We start from the raw sequence: 21,043 nt of genomic DNA, 5'->3' as shown, positions 1-21,043 counted from the left end.
GTGTGAACCGCTGCACTTGTAAAATCTCCAAAAACTTTACAAGACACTTCCTATATTGTGTCTTAGACTGTCACACAGGAAACAATGAAAAGAGTGAATTTATTACCTTGTAACTGAGGTCCTTATGTCACATGAGTCCATAAAAGCACCTCTCCGACCAAGTAAAGGGCTACCTGTATACCACATGCATTGCAGGATTTGTGTTTGTTGAATCTGTAGGTTTTTATTGAGGTTGTTCCAGGTCATTGAATGCTTGGTAAAGTACATGATATAACAGGCTGAACGTGGCGCTCATATTGTGGCACACTGCAGGTGGAGATGGTTCAGCAGCTATAGCTGTGCTACCGTGTGCTCAGGGTGAGGGAGCTGAGTGCTGAATGTTGTAAATGGTGCGCGTGGCTGAGTGTTTATAATTTAGAGCATTTGTAGCATAGAGTTTTCCCAAGGCAACAGAGAACTCTCTACTCTGACGTGCGTGTGTGTGTGTGTGTGTGTGTGTGTGTGTGTGTGTGTGTGTGTGTGTGTGTGTGTGTGTGTGTGTGTGTGTGTGTGTGTGTGTGTGTGTGTGTGTGTGTGTGTGTGTGTGTGTGTGTGTGTGTGTGTGTGTGAATGTTTGGATGGCAGAGAGAGAGGAGGGGTGGAGAATGTATCAGGATAAGGTCGGTATTGGGACTTTGCCACTTCATCCTTACATGCCCACGCATTCACACACACACACACACACACACACACACACACACACACTCACACGCACACAGTCTTGTTATCAGTGAGCTGATGAGCAACCAAGCAGATGGCAAAGTCACCACATGATAAGACCTCACTGAGACTGCCTGCCATCACCTCTCGTCACAAACACTAGGTTGCAGTTCTGTGGCTTGGGAACCAGAGACCCTTAAGACTAACACATTTGTAATATTCTTTTGTATGGAACATGAGAAAAGCCATCGATGCCTTTGTCGACAATACAATCCTGTACATGGAAAACCAGTGTTCTGGCTCAGCTCTACTTTACATAATGTAATTCTTTTGTATGTTCTATAGTAGTGCCTCATTGAATTTAATGCCAACTTTGTAATTAATTCCGTGGTTGATCAATTATTCATCTCATTAATTAACATAATGGATTTTTAATAAATTCTTGGATTAATTAACATAATGAATGGGTTTAATTATATACTTTGGCTATGGTTGTTCCTTTTTAAAACTCTAGGACACAGTCGTTATGGGCTTTTGCCTGTCCATTGTCCATTTATCGCATATTGATTTATGAAGGCGTGGTAATTGTAACAAATTATCTAAAATACTGTATATTTTTTTAATCCATGTTCTTCAGAAGAACCATACATCATCATATCATCTCTCTTCAGTATTAGCAGAATTTAGCATAAAATGATTGCTGTGCTATATACCCCACAGGATGCCCAGATTGAGCGAGAGAAGGCGGTGTACAACATCTCGGGCGGATGCACAGCACTGGCCGTGGTGTATCTGCTGGGCAAACTCTATGTGGCCAATGCTGGAGACAGCAGGTGAGGACACAGGGGGTCATGGCAGGGTCTACTCTGTGAAGCTGCCAAGATGGCTGCTGACAACTGGGGAAGATAAACAGCACATATCTCTGTTTATGACTAAAGTTGCATAAATCTCTGTAGGAAATGTGTGTGGGTGATGTGGCTTATCAGCGAGCAGATGTCTATACTAGTTCTGACAGAGATGAGTAAATGTCTTGTAAAACACTGTTGAACTTGTTTGTGAACATGAAGCAGCAAAACCATTCCTCCTTAAAATGTATATACTGTATCTTCCTCTGTATGGTCAAGATCTTTTGGTATTGCAGGCAGACAGGCCTCCGGGCCAACGAGTCCCACTTGCGTAACTACTGTAAATATGAACCTAAAGGCTAAATACCACCCAGTCTCTCCCCCTCAGACCACACCGGAATAGAGGAGCCTCTGTTTAAAAGAAGGACATTCTTCACTTGAAGCACAACGTAAACGTTGTTTTGAAAGCAGCAGTCATACATGTTTCAGACGGCCATTCCAAGTTGTGTTTGCGTGCCCGTCTGAAAGCGTTGCACGTCCGTAATGTGTGCCCTCTGTTCACCCACCAGGGCCATCATTGTCCGCAACGGCGAGATCATCCCCATGTCAACAGAGTTCACCCCGGAGTCAGAGAGGCAGAGGCTCCAGTTTCTGGTGAGGCTGCTGTCAGCTCCTATCGAGTCAGGATTAGCCCCACCACACGACTCAGTCACTGCACATATTTAACAACACAACAGAACAGAACCAGGGTGATGGGGCAGGGTTCTGTCAGGAAGAGGGATTCTGTTACTCTCATGTCTGAAGGCACAGGAAGCTGGAATCACCTCTCTCTCTCTCTCTCTCTCTCTCTCTCTCTCTCTCTCTCTCTCTCTCTGTGTGTCTCACTCTCTCTCTTTCGATCTGTCTGTTTGTTTGTTTTGCTGTTGTTTTTGACAGGGCTTCATGCAGCCTCACTTGCTGGGCAACGAGTTTACGTATCTGGAGTTCCCCCGACGGGTGCAGAGGAAGGAGGTGGGCAAGAGGATGCTCTACAGGGACTTCACCATGAATGGATGGTGAGTCCTGCTTTTTTTTTTACGCGCGTCAACGGCGCCTATGAATAACTCTCTGAGTCACGGTCCTGCAGCCTACGTGGAGACACCACCGGTTTTGTTGATCGCTGTCGGTCTATTCTCACTATCTCCGTCGCCTTCTCCGCTCGCACAAAGGAAAGAGGGCGCAAGCCAGCAGCGGAGGCACTTCTCATTCAAAGTCCACACAAATCACAAGGCCAAAATATCATCTTTTCAACCGCTTTTTTCCCCCCATTATAAGGGGATCTGAATAGATCTTTTAAAAGAACAACCCTCCATCTCTCACAGCTGTATGTATCTCTTTTGGATCTTTCTGGATCAACTGTGAGATGGCAGCTACTGAAAGTGTCAGCTCTGCTGTAATTGCTGGAGCCGGTGCTAACACAATAAGTGTGGAAAAATGATCAGGCCATCATCATCATCACGCGGTGTCCACGGTGACGCGGCGGGAGAGACAGGGTGTCGGATGGCAGCGAGAGATAGCGAGCCGTGCGCAGAAGGGTCAGAGCCGCTCATTAACGTGTCCGGCCAGTGATGAATTATCAAACACGTCCCCCCCCCTCCAGCCCTAAGGGGTCACTCACTCCTCGCGAAGGAGGAGTCGGGCGGAGGAGACGGATTGGCCAGACCAGATGGGCTGAATGCTTTGTGTACACTGGAGGTCCCGCCGAAGACAGCGGTGCGGGACAGATGTTCATGGAAATGTGTTTGAGAGTGTCACTCGGTCGGTTAGTCGGCCACGCCGTGTTTGTCTTGAATGCCGGGCAGATCCCAGAGCCGTGCTCTGATTGATGTTTGGCATTAAAACAGCTTTCTGCTCTGCAAATGTTAGCTTGTGTGTGTGTGTATGTGTCTGTGTGTATGTGTGTGTGTGTGTGTATTGTTAGACAGAGTGTGTGTGTGTGTGTGTGTGTGTGTGTGTGTGTGTGTGTGTGTGTGTGTGTGTGTGTGTGTGTGTGTGTCTGTGTGTGTGTGTGTGTGTGTCTGTGTGTGTGTGTGTGTGTGTGTGTGTGTGTGTGTGTGTGTTGTGTCAGCGTGTCTGCTGGCTTGTCTGTGTGTGTGATGGTGCACCTTTGGGATGCGATTGAGCCCACAGTCTAATTAAGAATGCAGAGCCGTGCCTCTGGCTTCTCTCGCTGCTCATATTTTTACACTCTTTCCTCCCCCACCTTCCTCCAGTTCCTCTCCATCACCGCCTATCTGTCTCTTTCTCTCCCTCTCTCCATCTCACTCCCTGTCCCCCTCTCTCTCTCTCTCTCTCTCTCCTGTCCTTCCTTCCCAGGTCTCTGTGTCATTCTCTTTCTCTCTCTCTTTCTTCACCCCTTCCCTCTCCCTTGCCTAATCTTTCTTTCTCTCTCGTTCTCTCTTTCTTTCTCTCTCATCCACCTTTTTTTTTGTCTCCATCTCTCGTAAGCTCATTCTCCCTCCTCTCTTCTTCTGGTGCTCCTCTCTCCCCGCCTGTTTCCCCCTGACCCAGCTGCCTCTGAAATTCGCACTGCAGATGGGGGGTTGTTGCGAGTGGCAGGCGCTGCTGTCTGGGGGCCGTGTTAAATTGATGGATGCTCTGCAGTGGGCATGTTCTGCAAGTTCAAACGCCACGGCGGGCTGTGGCTGGGCCAGCTGCCAGCATCTGAGTTACGATCCCTCTCCTCCTCCGTCTCTCTCTATCTCTCTACTCCTCCTCCTTTCCTCCTCCTCCTTTCCTCCTCCTCCTTTCCTCACGCTCTCGGGAACAAAGAGGCGCTCTGTAGTCGTACGGCAGCATGCAGCACCACCACCACCCAAGTCATTATCTCCATCCATGCCACCCTCTCCGTCAGATCTAGTCATTTGCCAGACGGCCATAGCTGAAGTAGGCTTGAGATGGTTTGCATATTATCAAAATGGCCGCCATCGTTTTTCGATCTGCTGTGGTATTCTCCATGCTTTTGTTGTTGTTTATTTTTACACTGTCGACACAGTCCTTTCTCCAATCTTTTTTCGCCTCTGTGTTGTCATGTACAACCGTAGAAGTGGAGGTACGCCAAACCTTCACGCTCCTTCAGCATTGTCTGTAACTGAGTGGTGTGAGATGAAGTTGTCACTTCCTTGCCTACCTTTAATGTGTTGTTTGTTAGAACCGTGCGGGTATTCTATCAAAAAGGCACTGTACCGGTGAACGGAGAAGGAGAGGAGAAGAGTGTCCATAGAGGTGTCAAGTGGAGTGGGTAAATAGGCGTAATGGGAACGTAATGGGAACATAATGTGATGCGATGCTACTCCTCTGAGTTCCCACGGGTCCCCCCTGTCCTGGGGCCGCTCCCTCTGAGAGCCTGAGAGACGGCTCTGCGCTCAGCTCGCTCTGACGGCCTCGGTCTGGTGCGATCGTGTCTCATGTGCAGGGGATCTGACTGGCTCTGTGGTGACATAACAACCGCCTCAAAAGCTTGGGGTCGGCTGTGACGCCGACAGTGGTGTAGATGAAATGGAAGGATGATGGAGATGCAGAAGGTCCAGTAGAAGTGGCATTGACAGAAATGAGGATGGCAGAAATGTGTGCAACACTGGAACTGGGACTAGTTAGGGACGAAATTGTCTGTGCTTTCTCTAGAACTGTGTCAGTGTAGTTTAAAACAAACAATTTTGAGCGTCTGTGAGATTTTCAATAGGATACTCAAGAGAGGAAGGAAAAACAAAAGGGTTTTGATGGTTGAGTGATTCAACATGCTCAAGTAGATTATGAAATTAGAAGAATGGCTTGGCAGTTAGAAAGCCCAAAAGGAGTGATCAAGCACTACAGCAATTTCCCATGTATAAGCCACGTTGTGTATAGACCGCAGGACGGTGTTTTATGCAAATTTGAAAAACAAAAGCATGTAACTAGAAATGCAATTCCAAGGAATTACCAGTGCATGAAAATGCAAAAATAGATAGATAATGTAGATATGGTTACTAAGGTGTAGCTAGGGTAAACATGGTGGTTGCATTGTTTACAGAGAGTTGATAGTGTGAAGGTAGACAGTTAAAAGATGAAACATTCCAGTTCTAACTTACCTAATGATTTCTATTCATATTAAAATGTTGATTAGCTAATTTAGCTAATGATTTCTAGCAGTTACGCTAAAAATGCTAATTATGCTAGCAATGCTAACTTTACTAACAATGCTAACCAGGTTAATTAGCTAACTTAACCGATGATTTCTAGCAGTAATGTTAAAAATGCTAACTCTGCTAACAATGCTAAATGTGCTAACAATGCTAACCAGGTTGATTAGATAACTTAGTTGATGATTTTTTGCAGTTATGCTAAAAAATGCTAACTATGCTAAAAATGCTAACCATGCTAACTAGCTAACTTGCTAGTGAGGACTTTTATTTTGAAACATTTGTTGCTAGGGTATCCATGGTGGCCACTATCAGGAAACAAGAAGTTACTGCAGTATAATCATGTTGGTTGCTATGGAAACGGTCATAAACGCTTAATTTTAATGGTTGCTATGTTGGTTGCTAGGTACATGGAGGTTTCATGTAGTTGACTGGAGGCATAGTGGATGATAACTGACAGTTGGAATGGTTGAACAGTTATATAGTTGAGTAGTTTCAGTGGTTAGATTATTTAATAGTGTATTATTGCAGTGAGGACTTTTATTTTGAAACAGTTGTGGACAGAGGAAACAGTTAACAGGATATGTAGTCTTCTAAGAGACTGTATGCTTAAAGCCAGAGAAACTGACAGTTGGTGCCCAGGTGGCCGGCCACCTGGCGTAAGATTCTAATTGCTGCCGTGATGTCATAATGAGCAATGTTAAGTCTATGGGGGAAATTGTAATAGTTTTTAACTAATAGTTTAAAAAGTATAAAAGTTACAAAGTTGAAAAATACAAAGCACACATCGCGTAAGTAAGACCTACGCGACATAGTTTGAATGGAGTTTCTACGTTTAGCGGTTGAAGCTGAATTGCGTGCGTTAGAAGAAGAACTAGAAATGCAATTCCAAGGAATTACCAGTGCATGAAAATGCAAAAATAGATAGATAATGTAGATATGGTTACTAAGGTGTAGCTAGGGTAAACATGGTGGTTGCATAGTTTACAGAGAGTTGATAGTGTGAAGGTAGACGTTTTAAAGATGAAACGTTCCAGTTATAACTTAACTAATGATTTCTATTCATGTTAAAATGTTGATTAGCTAACTTAGCTAATGATTTCTAGCAGTTACGTTAAAAATGCTTATTATGCTAGCAATGCTAACTTTACTAACAATGCTAACCAGGTTGATTAGCTAACTTAACCGATGATTTCTAGCAGTAATGCTAAAAATGCTAACTATGCTAGCAATGCTTAATTTGCTAACAATGCTAACCAGGTTAATTAGCTAACTTAGTTGATGATTTTTTGCAGTTATACTAAAAATGCTAACTATGCTAACAATGCTAACTATGCTAACCATGCTAACTAGCTAACTTGCTAGTGAGGACTTTTATTTTGAAACATTTGTTGCTAGGGTATCCATGGTGGCCACTATCAGGAAACAAGAAGTTACTGCAGTATAATCATGTTGGTTGCTATGGAAACGGTCATAAACACTTAATTTTAATGGTTGCTATGTTGGTTGCTAGGTACATGGAGGTTTCATGTAGTTGACTGGAGGCATAGTGGATGATAACTGACAGTTGGAATGGTTGAACAGTTCAATAGTTGAGTAGTTTCAATGGTTAAATGATTTAATAGTGTATTATTGTAGTGAGGACTTTTATTTTGAAACATTTGTGGACAGAGGACGTAGTGAAACAGGATCTGTAGTCTTAATGAGATTGTATGCTTAAAGCCTGAGACAGAAGGTGCCTCTCATATAGCGTTTACGCGTCCTCTCTCGCTCCTCACTGATCTACATAAAGAATGATGGAGCGGCAACAATGGGATAGTCTAGCCCTTCTTCTATCTTTCTTTATGTAGATCATTGAGCGAGGGAGGACATATAAACGCTGCTTGAGAGGGACCCACAGTAAATACTTTAAAAGTTGTATGTAGATAGTCTAATTAATGTTGATAGACAGAATGTTTAATGGATGTTGATAGGCAGATTGTTTAATAGATATTGATTGACAGTTTAATGGGTGGATGAGTGAATGGTCTGAAGAAGATGAATGGATAGAAGGTTGGATGGAATGTGCCTTATATTCGTGTTAAGAGAGACACTGATACAGCTCTCTGAGAGTAGTTGACACAGGTGTAATCAATTTAACTGGCTAGTCTTAAGAGAGCCAGAGTACTCTTACAGCCTGAGACAGAGTAAATAATTTAAAAGTTGAATGTAGATAGTCTAATTAATGTTGATAGACAGAGAGTTTAATGGATGTTGATAGACAGATTGTTTAATAGATGTTGATAGACAGTTTAATGGGTGGATGAGTGAATGGTCTGAAGAAGATGAATGGATAGAATGTTGGATGGAATGTGCCTTATATTCTTGTAGAATGGAGAGACACAGCTCTCTACTGAGAGTAGTGGATACAGATACAGGTGTAATCAATTTAACTGGCTAGTCTTAAGAGAGCCAGCCTGAGACAGAGTAGATTGTTTAAAAGTTGAATGTAGAGCGTCTAATTGATGTTGATAGGCAGACTGTTTAGAATGGGTGGATGAGTGAATGGTTTGAAGAAGATGAATGGATATAAAGTTGAATGGAATTAGGAGGACTTATTTTGATACTGTTGTGCGCAGAGGATACAGGGGAACAGAATATGTAGTCTTCAGAGAGATTGTAAAGCCTGAGAGAAACTGACAGTTGGTGCCCAGGTGGCCGGCCACCTGGCGTAAGATTCTAATTGCTGCCGTGATGTCATAATGAGCAATGTTAAGTCTATGGGGAAATAGCTCAATGTTAAATCTATGGGGAAATCGTTTTTTAATTCATAGTTTAAAAAGTATAAAAGTTACAAAGTTGAAAAATACAAAGCACACATGGCATAAGCGAGACCTACGCAACAAAGTTTGAATGAAGTTTCTACGTTAAACGGTTCAATCTGAATTGCGTGCGTTAGAAGAAGATTAATAACTAGAAATGCAATTCCAAGGAATTACCAGTGCATGAAAATGCAAAAATAGATAGATAATGTAGATATGGTTACTAAGGTGTAGCTAGGGTAAACATGGTGGTTGCATAGTTTACAGAGAGTTGATAGTGTGAAGGTAGACGTTTTAAAGATGAAACGTTCCAGTTCTAACTTAAGTAATGATTTCTATTCATGTTAAAATGTTGATTAGCTAACTTAGCTAATGATTTCTAGCAGTTACGCTAAAAATGCTTATTATGCTAGCAATGCTAACTTTACTAACAATGCTAACCAGGTTGATTAGCTAACTTAACCGATGATTTCTAGCAGTAATGCTAAAAATGCTAACTATGCTAACAATGCTAAATTTGCTAACAATGCTAACCAGGTTGATTAGCTAACTTAGTTGATGATTTTTTGCAGTTATACTAAAAATGTTAACTATGCTAACAATGCTAACCATGCTAACTAGCTAACTTGTTAGTGAGGACTTTTATTTTGAAACATTTGTTGCTAGGGTATCCATGGTGGCCACTATCAGGAAACAAGAAGTTACTGCAGTATAATCATGTTGGTTGCTATGGAAACGGTCATAAACACTTAATTTTAATGGTTGCTATGTTGGTTGCTAGGTACATGGAGGTTTCATGTAGTTGACTGGAGGCATAGTGGATGATAACTGACAGTTGGAATGGTTGAACAGTTCAATAGTTGAGTAGTTTCAATGGTTAAATGATTTAATAGTGTATTATTGCAGTGAGGACCTTTATTTTGAAACAGTTGTGGACAGAGGACGTACTGTAGTGAAACAGGATCTGTAGTCTTAATGAGATTGTATGCTTAAAGCCTAAGACAGAAGGTGCCTCTCATATAGCGTTTACGCGTCCTCTCTCGCTCCTCACTGATCTACATAAAGAATGATGGAGCGGCAACAATGGGATAGTCTAGCCCTTCTTCTATCTTTCTTTATGTAGATCATTGAGGATCGAGGAGCGAGGGAGGACATATAAACGCTGCTTGAGAGGGACCCACAGTAAATACTTTAAAAGTTGTATGTAGATAGTCTAATTAATGTTGATAGACAGAATGTTTAATGGATGTTGATAGGCAGATTGTTTAATAGATATTGATTGACAGTTTAATGGGTGGATGAGTGAATGGTCTGAAGAAGATGAATGGATAGAAGGTTGGATGGAATGTGCCTTATATTCTTGTTAAGAGAGACACTGATACAGCTCTCTGAGAGTAGTTGACACAGGTGTAATCAATTTAACTGGCTAGTCTTAAGAGAGCCAGAGTAGCCTACTCTTAAAGCCTGAGACAGAGTAAATAATTTAAAAGTTGAATGTAGATAGTCTAATTAATGTTGATAGACAGAGAGTTTAATGGATGTTGATAGACAGATTGTTTAATAGATGTTGATAGACAGTTTAATGGGTGGATGAGTGAATGGTCTGAAGAAGATGAATGGATAGAATGTTGGATGGAATGTGCCTTATATTCTTGTAGAATGGAGAGACACAGCTCTCTACTGAGAGTAGTGGATACAGATACAGGTGTAATCAATTTAACTGGCTAGTCAGCCTGAGACAGAGTAGATTGTTTAAAAGTTGAATGTAGAGCATCTAATTGATGTTGATAGGCAGACTGTTTAGAATGGGTGGATGAGTGAATGGTTTGAAGAAGATGAATGGATATAAAGTTGAATGGAATTAGGAGGACTTATTTTGATACTGTTGTGCGCAGAGGATACAGGGGAACAGAACAGAAGTCTTCAGAGAGATTGTAAAGCCTGAGAGAAACTGACAGTTGGTGCCCAGGTGGCTGACCAGCTGGGGTAACATTCTAATTGCTGCCGTGATGTCATAATGAGCCATGTTAAGTCTATGGGGGAAATTGTAATAGTTTTTAACTAATAGTTTAAAAAGTATAAAAGTTACAAAGTTGAAAAATACAAAGCCCACATCGCGTAAGTAAGACCTACGCGTCAAAATTTGAATGGAGTTTCTACGTTAAGCGGTTGAAGCTGAATTGCGTGCGTTAGAAGAAGAACTAGAGAATGTAATTCCAAGGAAATTACGAGTGCATGAAAATGCAAAAATTTACAGATAAATCATGTAGATATGGTTAAGGTGTTGCTAGGGTAGACATGGTGGTTTCATAGTTTTTGAAAGTTGATAGTGCTAAAATAGACAGTTTAAAATTGAATTAGCTAACCTGATTACCAGATTAGCTAACTATGCTAACAATGTTAACCATGCTAACTATGCTAACGAGGTTGGTTAGCTAACTTAGTTGATGATTTCTAGCAGTTAATGCTAAAAATGCTAACTATGCTAACAATGCTAACTATATTAACAATGCTAACCAGGTTGATTAGCTAACTTAACTGATGATTTCTAGCAGTTATGCTAAAAATGCTAACAATGCTAACCAGGTTGATTAGCTAACTTAGTTAATCATTTCTAGCAGTTATGCTAAAAATGCTAACTATGCTAACAATGCTAACTAGCTAACTTGCTAATGAGGACTTTTATTTTGAAACATTTGTTGCTAGGGTATCCATGATGGCCACTATCAGAAATAAAGAAGTTACTGTAGTAAAATCATGTTGGTTGCTATGGAAACGGTCATAAACGCTTAATTTGAATGGTTGCTATGTTGGTTGCTAGGTATGTGGAGGTTTCATGTAGTTGACTGGAGGCATAGGTGATGATAACTGACAGTTGGAATGGTTGAACAGTTAAATAGTTGAGTATTTTCAATGGTTAAATGATTTAATAGTGTATTATTGCAGTGAGGACTTTTATTTTGAAACAGTTGTGGACAGAGGAAACAGTTAACAGGATATGTAGTCTTAATGAGATTGTATGCTTAAAGCCTGAGAGAGAGAGAGAGAGAGCTGCTGCAGCTGGACTGGCCACCTGGCATAAGATTCTAATTGCCCTATTATGATGTCATAATCGTAATGTTAAGTCTATGGGGGGAATTTTAATAGTTTTTATTTAATAGTTCAAAAAGTATAAAAGTTACAAAGTTGAAAAATACATAGCTGAAGTCACCTAAGTAAGACCTACGCAGCGCAGTTTGAATGAAGTTTCTACGTTAAACGGTTCAAGCTGAATTGCACGCACAAAAACGTTAGAAGAAAAATAATAACTAGAAACGTAATTCCAAGGAATTACCAGTGCATGAAAATGCAAAAAAAAGATAGATAATGTAGATATGCTTACTAAGGTGTAGCTAGGGTAAACATGGTGGTTGCATCGTTTACAGAGAGTTGATAGTGTGAAGGTAGACAGTTTAAAGCTGAAACATTCCAGTTCTAACTTAACTAATGATTTCTATTCATGTTAAAATGTTGATTAGCTAACTTAGCTAATGATTTCTAGCAGTTGTGCTAAAAATGCTAATTATGTTAGCAATGCTAACTTTACTAACAATGCTAACCAGGTTGATTAGCTAACTTAACCGATGATTTCTAGCAGTAATGCTAAAAATGCTAACTATGCTAACAATGCTAGATTTGCTAACAATGCTAACCAGGTTGATTAGCTAACTTAGTTGATGATTTTTTGCAGTTATGCTAAAAATGCTAGCTATGCTAACAAAGCTAACCATGCTAACTAGATAACTTGCTAGTGAGGACTTTTATTTTGAAACATTTGTTGCTAGGGTATTCATGGTGGCCACTATCAGGAAACAAGAAGTTACTGCAGTATAATCATGTTGGTTGCTATGGAAACGGTCATAAACGCTTAATTTTAATGGTTGCTATGTTGGTTGCTAGGTACATGGAGGTTTCATGTAGTTGACTGGAGGCATAGTTGATGATAACTGACAGTTGGAATGGTTGAACAGTTAAATAGTTGAGTAGTTTCAATGGTCAAATGATTTAATAGTGTATTATTGCAGTGAGGACTTTTATTTTGAAACAGTTGTGGACAGAGGAAACAGTTAACAGGATCTGTAGTCTTAATGAGATTGTATGCTTAAAGCCTGAGACAGAAGGTGCCTCTCATATAGCGTTTACGCGTCCTCTCTCGCTCCTCACTGATCTACATAAAGAATGATGGAGCGGCAACAATGGGATAGTCTAGCCCTTCTTCTATCTTTCTTTATGTAGATCATTGAGGATCGAGGAGCGAGGGAGGACATATAAACGCTGCTTGAGAGGGACCCACAGTAAATACTTTAAAAGTTGTATGTAGATAGTCTAATTAATGTTGATAGACAGAATGTTTAATGGATGTTGATAGGCAGATTGTTTAATAGATATTGATTGACAGTTTAATGGTGGATGAGTGAATGGTCTGAAGAAGATGAATGGATAGAAGGTTGGATGGAATGTGCCTTATATTCTTGTTAAGAGAGACACTGATACAGCTCTCTAGCTGAGAGTAGTTGACACAGGTGTAATCAATTTAACTGGCTAGTCTTAAGAGAACCAGAGTGTACTCTTAAAGCCTGAGACAGAGTAAATAATTAAAAAGTTGAAGGTAGATAGTCTAATTAATGTTGATAGACAGAGAGTTTAATGGATGTTGATAGACAGATTGTTTAATAGATGTTGATAGACAGTTTAATGGGTGGATGAGTGAATGGTCTGAAGAAGATGAATGGATAGAATGTTGGATGGAATGTGCCTTATATTCTTGTAGAATGGAGAGACACAGCTCTCTACTGAGAGTAGTGGATACAGATACAGGTGTAATCAATTTAACTGGCTAGTCTTAAGAGAGCCAGCCTGAGACAGAGTAGATTGTTTAAAAGTTGAATGTAGAACGTCTAATTGATGTTGATAGGCAGACTGTTTAGAATGGGTGGATGAGTGAATGGTTTGAAGAAGATGAATGGATATAAAGTTGGATGGAATTAGGAGGACTTATTTTGATACTGTTGTGCACAGAGGATACAGGGGAACAGAATAGTCTTCAGAGAGATTGCCTGAGAGAAACTGACAGTTGGTGCCCAGGTGGCTGACCAGCTGGAGTAAGATTCTAATTGCTGCCGTGATGTCATAATGAGCAATGTTAAGTCTATGGGGGAAATTGTAATAGTTTTTAACTAATAGTTTAAAAAGTATAAAAGTTACAAAGTTGAAAAGTCATAGCACACATGTCCTAAGTAAGACCTACGTAACGTAGTTTGAATGAAGTTTCTACGTTAAACGGTTCTAGCTGATTTGCGTGCGTTAGAAGAATAACTAGAAATGCAATTCCAAGGAATTACCAGTGCATGAAAATGCAAAAATAGATAGATAATGTAGATATGGTTACTAAGGTGTAGCTAGGGTAAACATGGTGGTTGCATAGTTTACAGAGAGTTGATAGTGTGAAGGTAGACGTTTTAAAGATGAAACGTTCCAGTTCTAACTTAACTAATGATTTCTATTCATGTTAAAATGTTGATTAGCTAACTTAGCTAATGATTTCTAGCAGTTACGCTAAAAATGCTTATTATGCTAGCAATGCTAACTTTACTAACAATGCTAACCAGGTTGATTAGCTAACTTAACCGATGATTTCTAGCAGTAATGTTAAAAATGCTAACTATGCTAACAATGCTAAATTTGCTAACAATGCTAACCAGGTTGATTAGCTAACTTAGTTGATGATTTTTTGCAGTTATACTAAAAATGCTAACTATGCTAACAATGCTAACTAGCTAACTTGCTAGTGAGGACTTTTATTTTGAAACATTTGTTGCTAGGGTATCCATGGTGGCCACTATCAGGAAACAAGAAGTTACTGCAGTATAATCATGTTGGTTGCTATGGAAACGGTCATAAACACTTAATTTTAATGGTTGCTATGTTGGTTGCTAGGTACATGGAGGTTTCATGTAGTTGACTGGAGGCATAGTGGATGATAACTGACAGTTGGAATGGTTGAACAGTTCAATAGTTGAGTAGTTTCAGTGGTTAAATGATTTAATAATGTATTATTGCAGTGAGGACCTTTATTTTGAAACAGTTGTGGACAGAGGAAGTAGTGAAACAGGATCTGTAGTCTTAATGAGATTGTATGCTTAAAGCCTGAGACAGAAGGTGCCTCTCATATAGCGTTTACGCGTCCTCTCTCGCTCCTCACTGATCTACATAAAGAATGATGGAGCGGCAACAATGGGATAGTCTAGCCCTTCTTCTATCTTTCTTTATGTAGATCATTGAGGATCGAGGAGCGAGGGAGGACATATAAACGCTGCTTGAGAGGGACCCACAGTAAATACTTAAAAAGTTGTATGTAGATAGTCTAATTAATGTTGATAGACAGAATGTTTAATGGATGTTGATAGGCAGATTGTTTAATAGATATTGATTGACAGTTTAATGGGTGGAGGAGTGAATGGTCTGAAGAAGATGAATGGATAGAAGGTTGGATGGAATGTGCCTTATATTCTTGTTAAGAGAGACACTGATACAGCTCTCTGAGAGTAGTTGATACAGGTGTAATCAATTTAACTGGCTAGTCTGAGACAGAGTAAATAATTTAAAAGTTGAATGTAGATAGTCTAATTAATGTTGATAGACAGAGAGTTTAATGGATGTTGATAGACAGATTGTTTAATAGATGTTGATAGACAGTTTAATGGGTGGATGAGTGAATGGTCTGAAGAAGATGAATGGATAGAATGTTGGATGGAATGTGCCTTATATTCTTGTAGAATGGAGAGACACAGCTCTCTACTGAGAGTAGTGGATACAGATACAGGTGTAATCAATTTAACTGGCTAGTCTTAAGAGAGCCAGCCTGAGACAGAGTAGATTGTTTAAAAGTTGAATGTAGAGCGTCTTATTGATGTTGATAAGCAGACTGTTTAGAATGGGTGGATGAGTGAATGGTTTGAAGAAGATGAATGGATATAAAGTTGGATGGAATTAGGAGAACTTATTTTGATACTGTTGTGCGCAGAGGATACAGGGGAACAGAATATGTAGTCTTCAGAGAGATTGTATTTTTAAAGCCAGAGAAACTGACAGTTGGTGCCCAGGTGGCCGGCCACCTGGCCTAAGATTCTAATTGCTGCCGTGATGTCACAATGAGCAATGTTAAGTCTATGGGGAAATAGCTCAATGTTAAATCTATGGGGAAATCGTTTTTTAATTCATTGTTTAAAAAGTATAAAAGTTACAAAGTTGAAAAATACAAAGCAGACATGGCATGAGCAAGACCTACGCAACAACGTTTGAATGAAGTTTCTACGTTAAATGGTTAAAGCTGAATTGGCTGCGTTAGAAGAAGAAGTTTAACTAGAAATGCAATTCCAAGGAATTACCAGTGCATGAAAATGCAAAAATAGATAGATAATGTAGATATGGTTACTAAGGTGTAGCTAGGGTAAACATGGTGGTTGCATAGTTTACAGAGAGTTGATAGTGTGAATGTAGACAGTTTAAAGATGCAACGTTCCAGTTCTAACTTAACTAATGATTTCTATTCATGTTAAAATGTTGATTAGCTAACTTAGCTAATGATTTCTAGCAGTTACGCTAAAAATGCTTATTATGCTAGCAATGCTAACATTACTAACAATGCTAACCAGGTTGATTAGCTAACTTAACCGATGATTTCTAGCAGTAATGCTAACTATGCTAAAAATGCTAAATTTGCTAACAATGCTAACCAGGTTGATTAGCTAACTTAGTTGATGATTTTTTGCAGTTATGCTAAAAATGCTAACTATGCTAACAATGCTAACAATGCTAACTAGCTAACTTGCTAGTGAGGATTTTTATTTTGAAACATTTGTTGCTAGGGTATCCATGGTGGCCACTATCAGGAAACAAGAAGTTACTGCAGTATAATCATGTTGGTTATTATGGAAACGGTCATAAACACTTAATTTTAACAGTTGCTATGTTGGTTGCTAGGTACATGGAGGTTTCATGAAGTTGACTGGAGGCATAGTGGATGATAACTGACAGTTAGAATGGTTAAACAGTTCAATAGTTGAGTAGTTTCAGTGGTTAAATGATTTAATAGTGTATTATTGCAGTGAGGACCTTTATTTTGAAACAGTTGTGGACAGAGGAAGTAGTGAAACAGGACATATAAACGCTGCTTGAGAGGGACCCACAGTAAATACTTTAAAAGTTGTATATAGTCTAATTAATGTTGATAGACAGAATGTTTAATGGATGTTGATAGGCAGATTGTTTAATAGATATTGATTGACAGTTTAATGGGTGGATGAGTGAATGGTCTGAAGAAGATGAATGGATAGAAGGTTGGATGGAATGTGCCTTATATTCTTGTTAAGAGAGACACTGATACAGCTCTCTGAGAGTAGTTGACACAGGTGTAATCAATTTAACTGGCTAGTCTTAAGAGAGCCAGTGTACTCCTAAAGCCTGAGACAGAGTAAATAATTTAAAAGTTGAATGTAGATAGTCTAATTAATGTTGATAGACAGAGAGTTTAATGGATGTTGATAGACAGATTGTTTAATGGATGTTGATAGACAGTTTAATGGGTGGATGAGTGAATGGTCTGAAGAAGATGAATGGATAGAATGTTGGATGGAATGTGCCTTATATTCTTGTAGAATGGAGAGACACAGCTCTCTACTGAGAGTAGTGGATACAGATACAGGTGTAATCAATTTAACTGGCTAGTCTTAAGAGAGCCAGCCTGAGACACAGTAGATTGTTTAAAAGTTGAATGTAGAGCGTCTAATTGATGTTGATAGGCAGTTGATAGTTGATAGTTTAGAATGGGTGGATGAGTAAATGGTTTGAAGAAGATGAATGGATAGAAAGTTGGATGGAATTAGGAAGACTTATGTTGATACAGTTGATACAGGGGAACAGAAAATGTAGTCTCAAGAGAGCCAGTGTTTGTTTAATGCCTGAGAGAGAGAGAGAGCTGCTGCACCTGGACTGGCCACCTGGCGTAACATTCTAATTGCTGCCGTGATGTCATAATGAGCAATGTTAAGTCTATGGGGAAATTTTTAATAGTTTTTAATTTATAGTTTAAAAAGTATAAAAGTTACAAAGTTGAAAAATACATTGCACAGGTCTCCTTAGTAAGACCTACGTAGCAAAGTTTGAATCAAGTTTCTACGTTAAACGATTCAAGCTGAATAGCGAGCGTTAGAAGAAGTTGGAATAATAAGAAACCTAGGAAGAACAGTACAGTGCATTTTCATGCACTGTAATAAGAAGACTTGGAATAACAGTACAGTGCATTTTCATGCACTGTAATAAGAAGAAGAAGAAGAAGAAGACCGAGGAAGAACAGTACAGTGCATTTTCATGCACTGTAATAAGAAGAATAGGAAGAACAGTACAGTGCATTTTCATGCACTGTAATAATAAGAAGTTGAAGCCTAGGAAGAACAGTACAGTGCATTTTCATGCACTGTAATAACCACAAATCCCGATTGCCCAATGAATCAGAACCAGATTGTGCTGTGAGTGATCATAAAGAAGAATGAGGAAAAGACATGCATTCCCATGTACTGTATAGCCCACCCCCCGTGTATTAACCATGGTTAGTATCGGGAAATTATGATATAAGCCTCAAACTTGAATGTATTTAAAAATATATCTCTAGTTACACTAACAATTTGCCTGCAGCCTGTTAATTACTGTTGCAGGAAACACTGTATTTGCAATATTATATTACAGTTTGTTTTACCAATGCCATTCCACATCATTTGTTAGATTCAGCAACATTATTATTATGTGCTGAATTGTCAGCTAAGAAACTAATTCAAATGCATGACAGCCAGGTAATCAGGGGAATGACACAGTTAGAAGGATTTTCAGCCCATCCAACTGTATGGCCTGAACAAACAGTGTGAATTACTAGTATTGTACTTGTAACAGACACTATGCTTTTGTCAGTTTGCTTGCTTGTCTAGCTCAACAAGCGGCTCATTTGAATGCTGATTTTTGTGCATCCTTTGTATATCAGTACCATACAGGGTGGGGACAATAATTCAGTTCAGTAGCTGAACATATTGTCAGAGTCCCAGACGCTCTCGAGGTGGAGCCTGGATCCTGTGTTGAGCACGACCCAAGAGTGGGCCTCTGTGTGTGCTCTGGGACCGAGCTTCCTGCCACGACTGCGGCTCCTGCAGCCTGAAAATGCTGAGTGCGAAACAGCACCTGGTGAGAGAGCATATGGGCACCTCGCGGTGGAAGCAGGCATTTGGGCACCTCGCAGTGGAAGCAGGCATTTATCCGCACATTTCTCTCCAAAGCTCCACTTATTCCCCCCTTGTGACAAGACTGCAAAGAAAATGTCTCATGCCACACATTTGGAAAACTCTCACTCTCGTGGTGAATGTCTGATACCTTCAGTTAGCTTTCTTGACAGCAACGTATTTGATTTTTACACAAAGAATGCTGTTTAGCGGTCACATGCTATGTCAACTTGCGTCTCATATATACTGTATATATATATATCTCCTTTGGCTATATAAGGAGCTGTTTCTGTATGCACCGTTTCAACATGTACTCCCAGTTGGTGACTGCTGAATAATTCACCATTGGAGTGGGCTTAAAGATTCCACTGAGCAATTACTATACCCGCCCTGCATGTCGCTACATTGCACGTCTGTTAGTTGCACAACGAGCTTACATCACAGGTCCCTAGTTCTCAGTAAACTGACCTGTGCTTTCCACAGTATTCCACAGATATCATGAAATAATGTTCCCTTTGCAGGCAGCACACTTACAGGTAGTATGCATCTACAAAAACATACATTACAAAACAATAAAAAAGATATTCCTTCTTTAAGTAGTACTGTGTGGAATACAGGTTAAGCAGGTCTGTTTACCTTAAGACAAACTGAAAAGTTTGTCTTTGTTTTTTCATCTCTACCTTAAACTTATTAGTCTGCACACACACAGCCAAGTGATGAACATCATGCATTCAACAGAGTCCTTACAATCCTCGACTGTAGCTGCCAGTGCCACTGGTTTTTCTTTCTATTGTAGTAGAATAGTCAACATGGCTTCTCCAATACAAAGGCTTTGTGGAACCCTACTCCTCCAGAGATCAATCTCTCACCTTCTTGTGAAGCCGTGGAGCGATTTCCCGGGAGCATGTGTGTCTGCCATAAAGCAAAAACCCATTACAGTCTCCTCTCTTCTGTGCAGGGCATATAAAACCGTAGAAGACGACGACCTGAAGTTTCCTTTAATATACGGGGAGGGGAAGAAGGTAAGAAATGGCGCCCTACTGACAGAATGATTCCAGTGGCCTTGCGGGGTATTTGACTGAGACTAAGGTCCAGTAATTGCCATTCGTCAGCTTCTGACATTTACAGTCGCTCTCTTACAGACTGCAGCCCCAATAAAGACCATGTTCTATTCATAACTTAAATAATATAGCCTACCCTTTCAGTTACAAGCATATGAAACATGTGTTTTAGTACTTAATGTCTGTGAATAGATATTACATACTGTATCTATTTATTTCTCTGTAAAATGTTTGTTGATGATCATGACTATTAAGGTTTTGTTTGACTGCAAGTCTTTGCTGTTTGTGTCGAGTATAAGAGGTTTGTTGACTGGGCCGGAGGATCAAGAGGAAGCACTCAAAGCGAGTGTGCGGCGTCCAGTGAGAAGGTGAAATTTGACCTGAGGGAGCACTGGCTTTTACCTGCCCTCCTTAATAAAACGGGCGTGTTTGAAAATGCCCTCTTCATCACGCCCATCTTTTTAAAGTCATGCGGAGAGATGAATGGCGAGATGCCGATGGAGACAGTGGGCTTCGCGTCAGACTGGCGGCGGAGGCACTTCAAAGCCTGGCTAAGAGGGGGGGGGGGGGGGGGGGGGGGGGGGGGCTGAAAATAATATGAAGAAAAAAAAGAAAATGCTCGCTGCTGGGCCTAACGATTAATCCCCAGATATTTCTCCTCGTCTGCCCGAGGAGCGCCAGCCAGCACTTCGAAAGACTCCCACATCTATCTCCTCCTCGGTAGTGGTTCCAGCACTCCTCGATGTGCACTCCTCCCGATTCCTCCCCCCCCCCCCCCCCCTCTCCCGCACACCACTTTTATGATTCCATTTCAAGTAGACCAGTGCGCCTCGGCGGTAGACAGCTGTTTCAGATGTATGCAGACAGAGAGGGGAAAAAAGAGGAATCAGGAGGTACATTTCAGGCAGTGTGCAAATGAGGGCGGCTTCTAAGGGGCTGCAGCACTGAGGGATGACACCGTATAGGCAGACAGCTGGGAAACTTGTTTTTTAATGGGGTGACACTTGTGTTAGATTACAGATATCTTGTGTAAATGTTTCTTTGTGCAGCTTTTCATCTTGCTGTAATTCAATCTTGAATTTATATGGTAGCATATTTCAGGAAGTAATTTTATATTTATATCAAAAATGACATAATTTATGAAATCTTATAAATATATATGGAGCATATGGTGGA

General features: G+C 40.3%; 1 protein-coding gene across 1 annotated transcript in view; it reads left to right on the top strand.

The window, feature by feature from the left end:
- The window catches only part of ppm1h (protein phosphatase, Mg2+/Mn2+ dependent, 1H), a 37,783-nt gene that overhangs the window by 10,428 nt on the left and 6,312 nt on the right, over positions 1–21,043 (top strand). The window contains exons 4-7 of the mRNA XM_062547347.1: positions 1,420–1,532; positions 2,114–2,198; positions 2,481–2,599; positions 19,765–19,828. Of these exons, the coding sequence (XP_062403331.1) occupies positions 1,420–1,532; positions 2,114–2,198; positions 2,481–2,599; positions 19,765–19,828 (381 nt within the window). The remainder of the gene's footprint in view (positions 1–1,419; positions 1,533–2,113; positions 2,199–2,480; positions 2,600–19,764; positions 19,829–21,043) is intronic.

This window comes from Sardina pilchardus, chromosome 10 (assembly GCF_963854185.1).
Source record: "Sardina pilchardus chromosome 10, fSarPil1.1, whole genome shotgun sequence".
Lineage (NCBI taxonomy): Eukaryota > Metazoa > Chordata > Actinopteri > Clupeiformes > Clupeidae > Sardina > Sardina pilchardus.
This window is presented reverse-complemented; position numbering and strand designations above follow the sequence as displayed.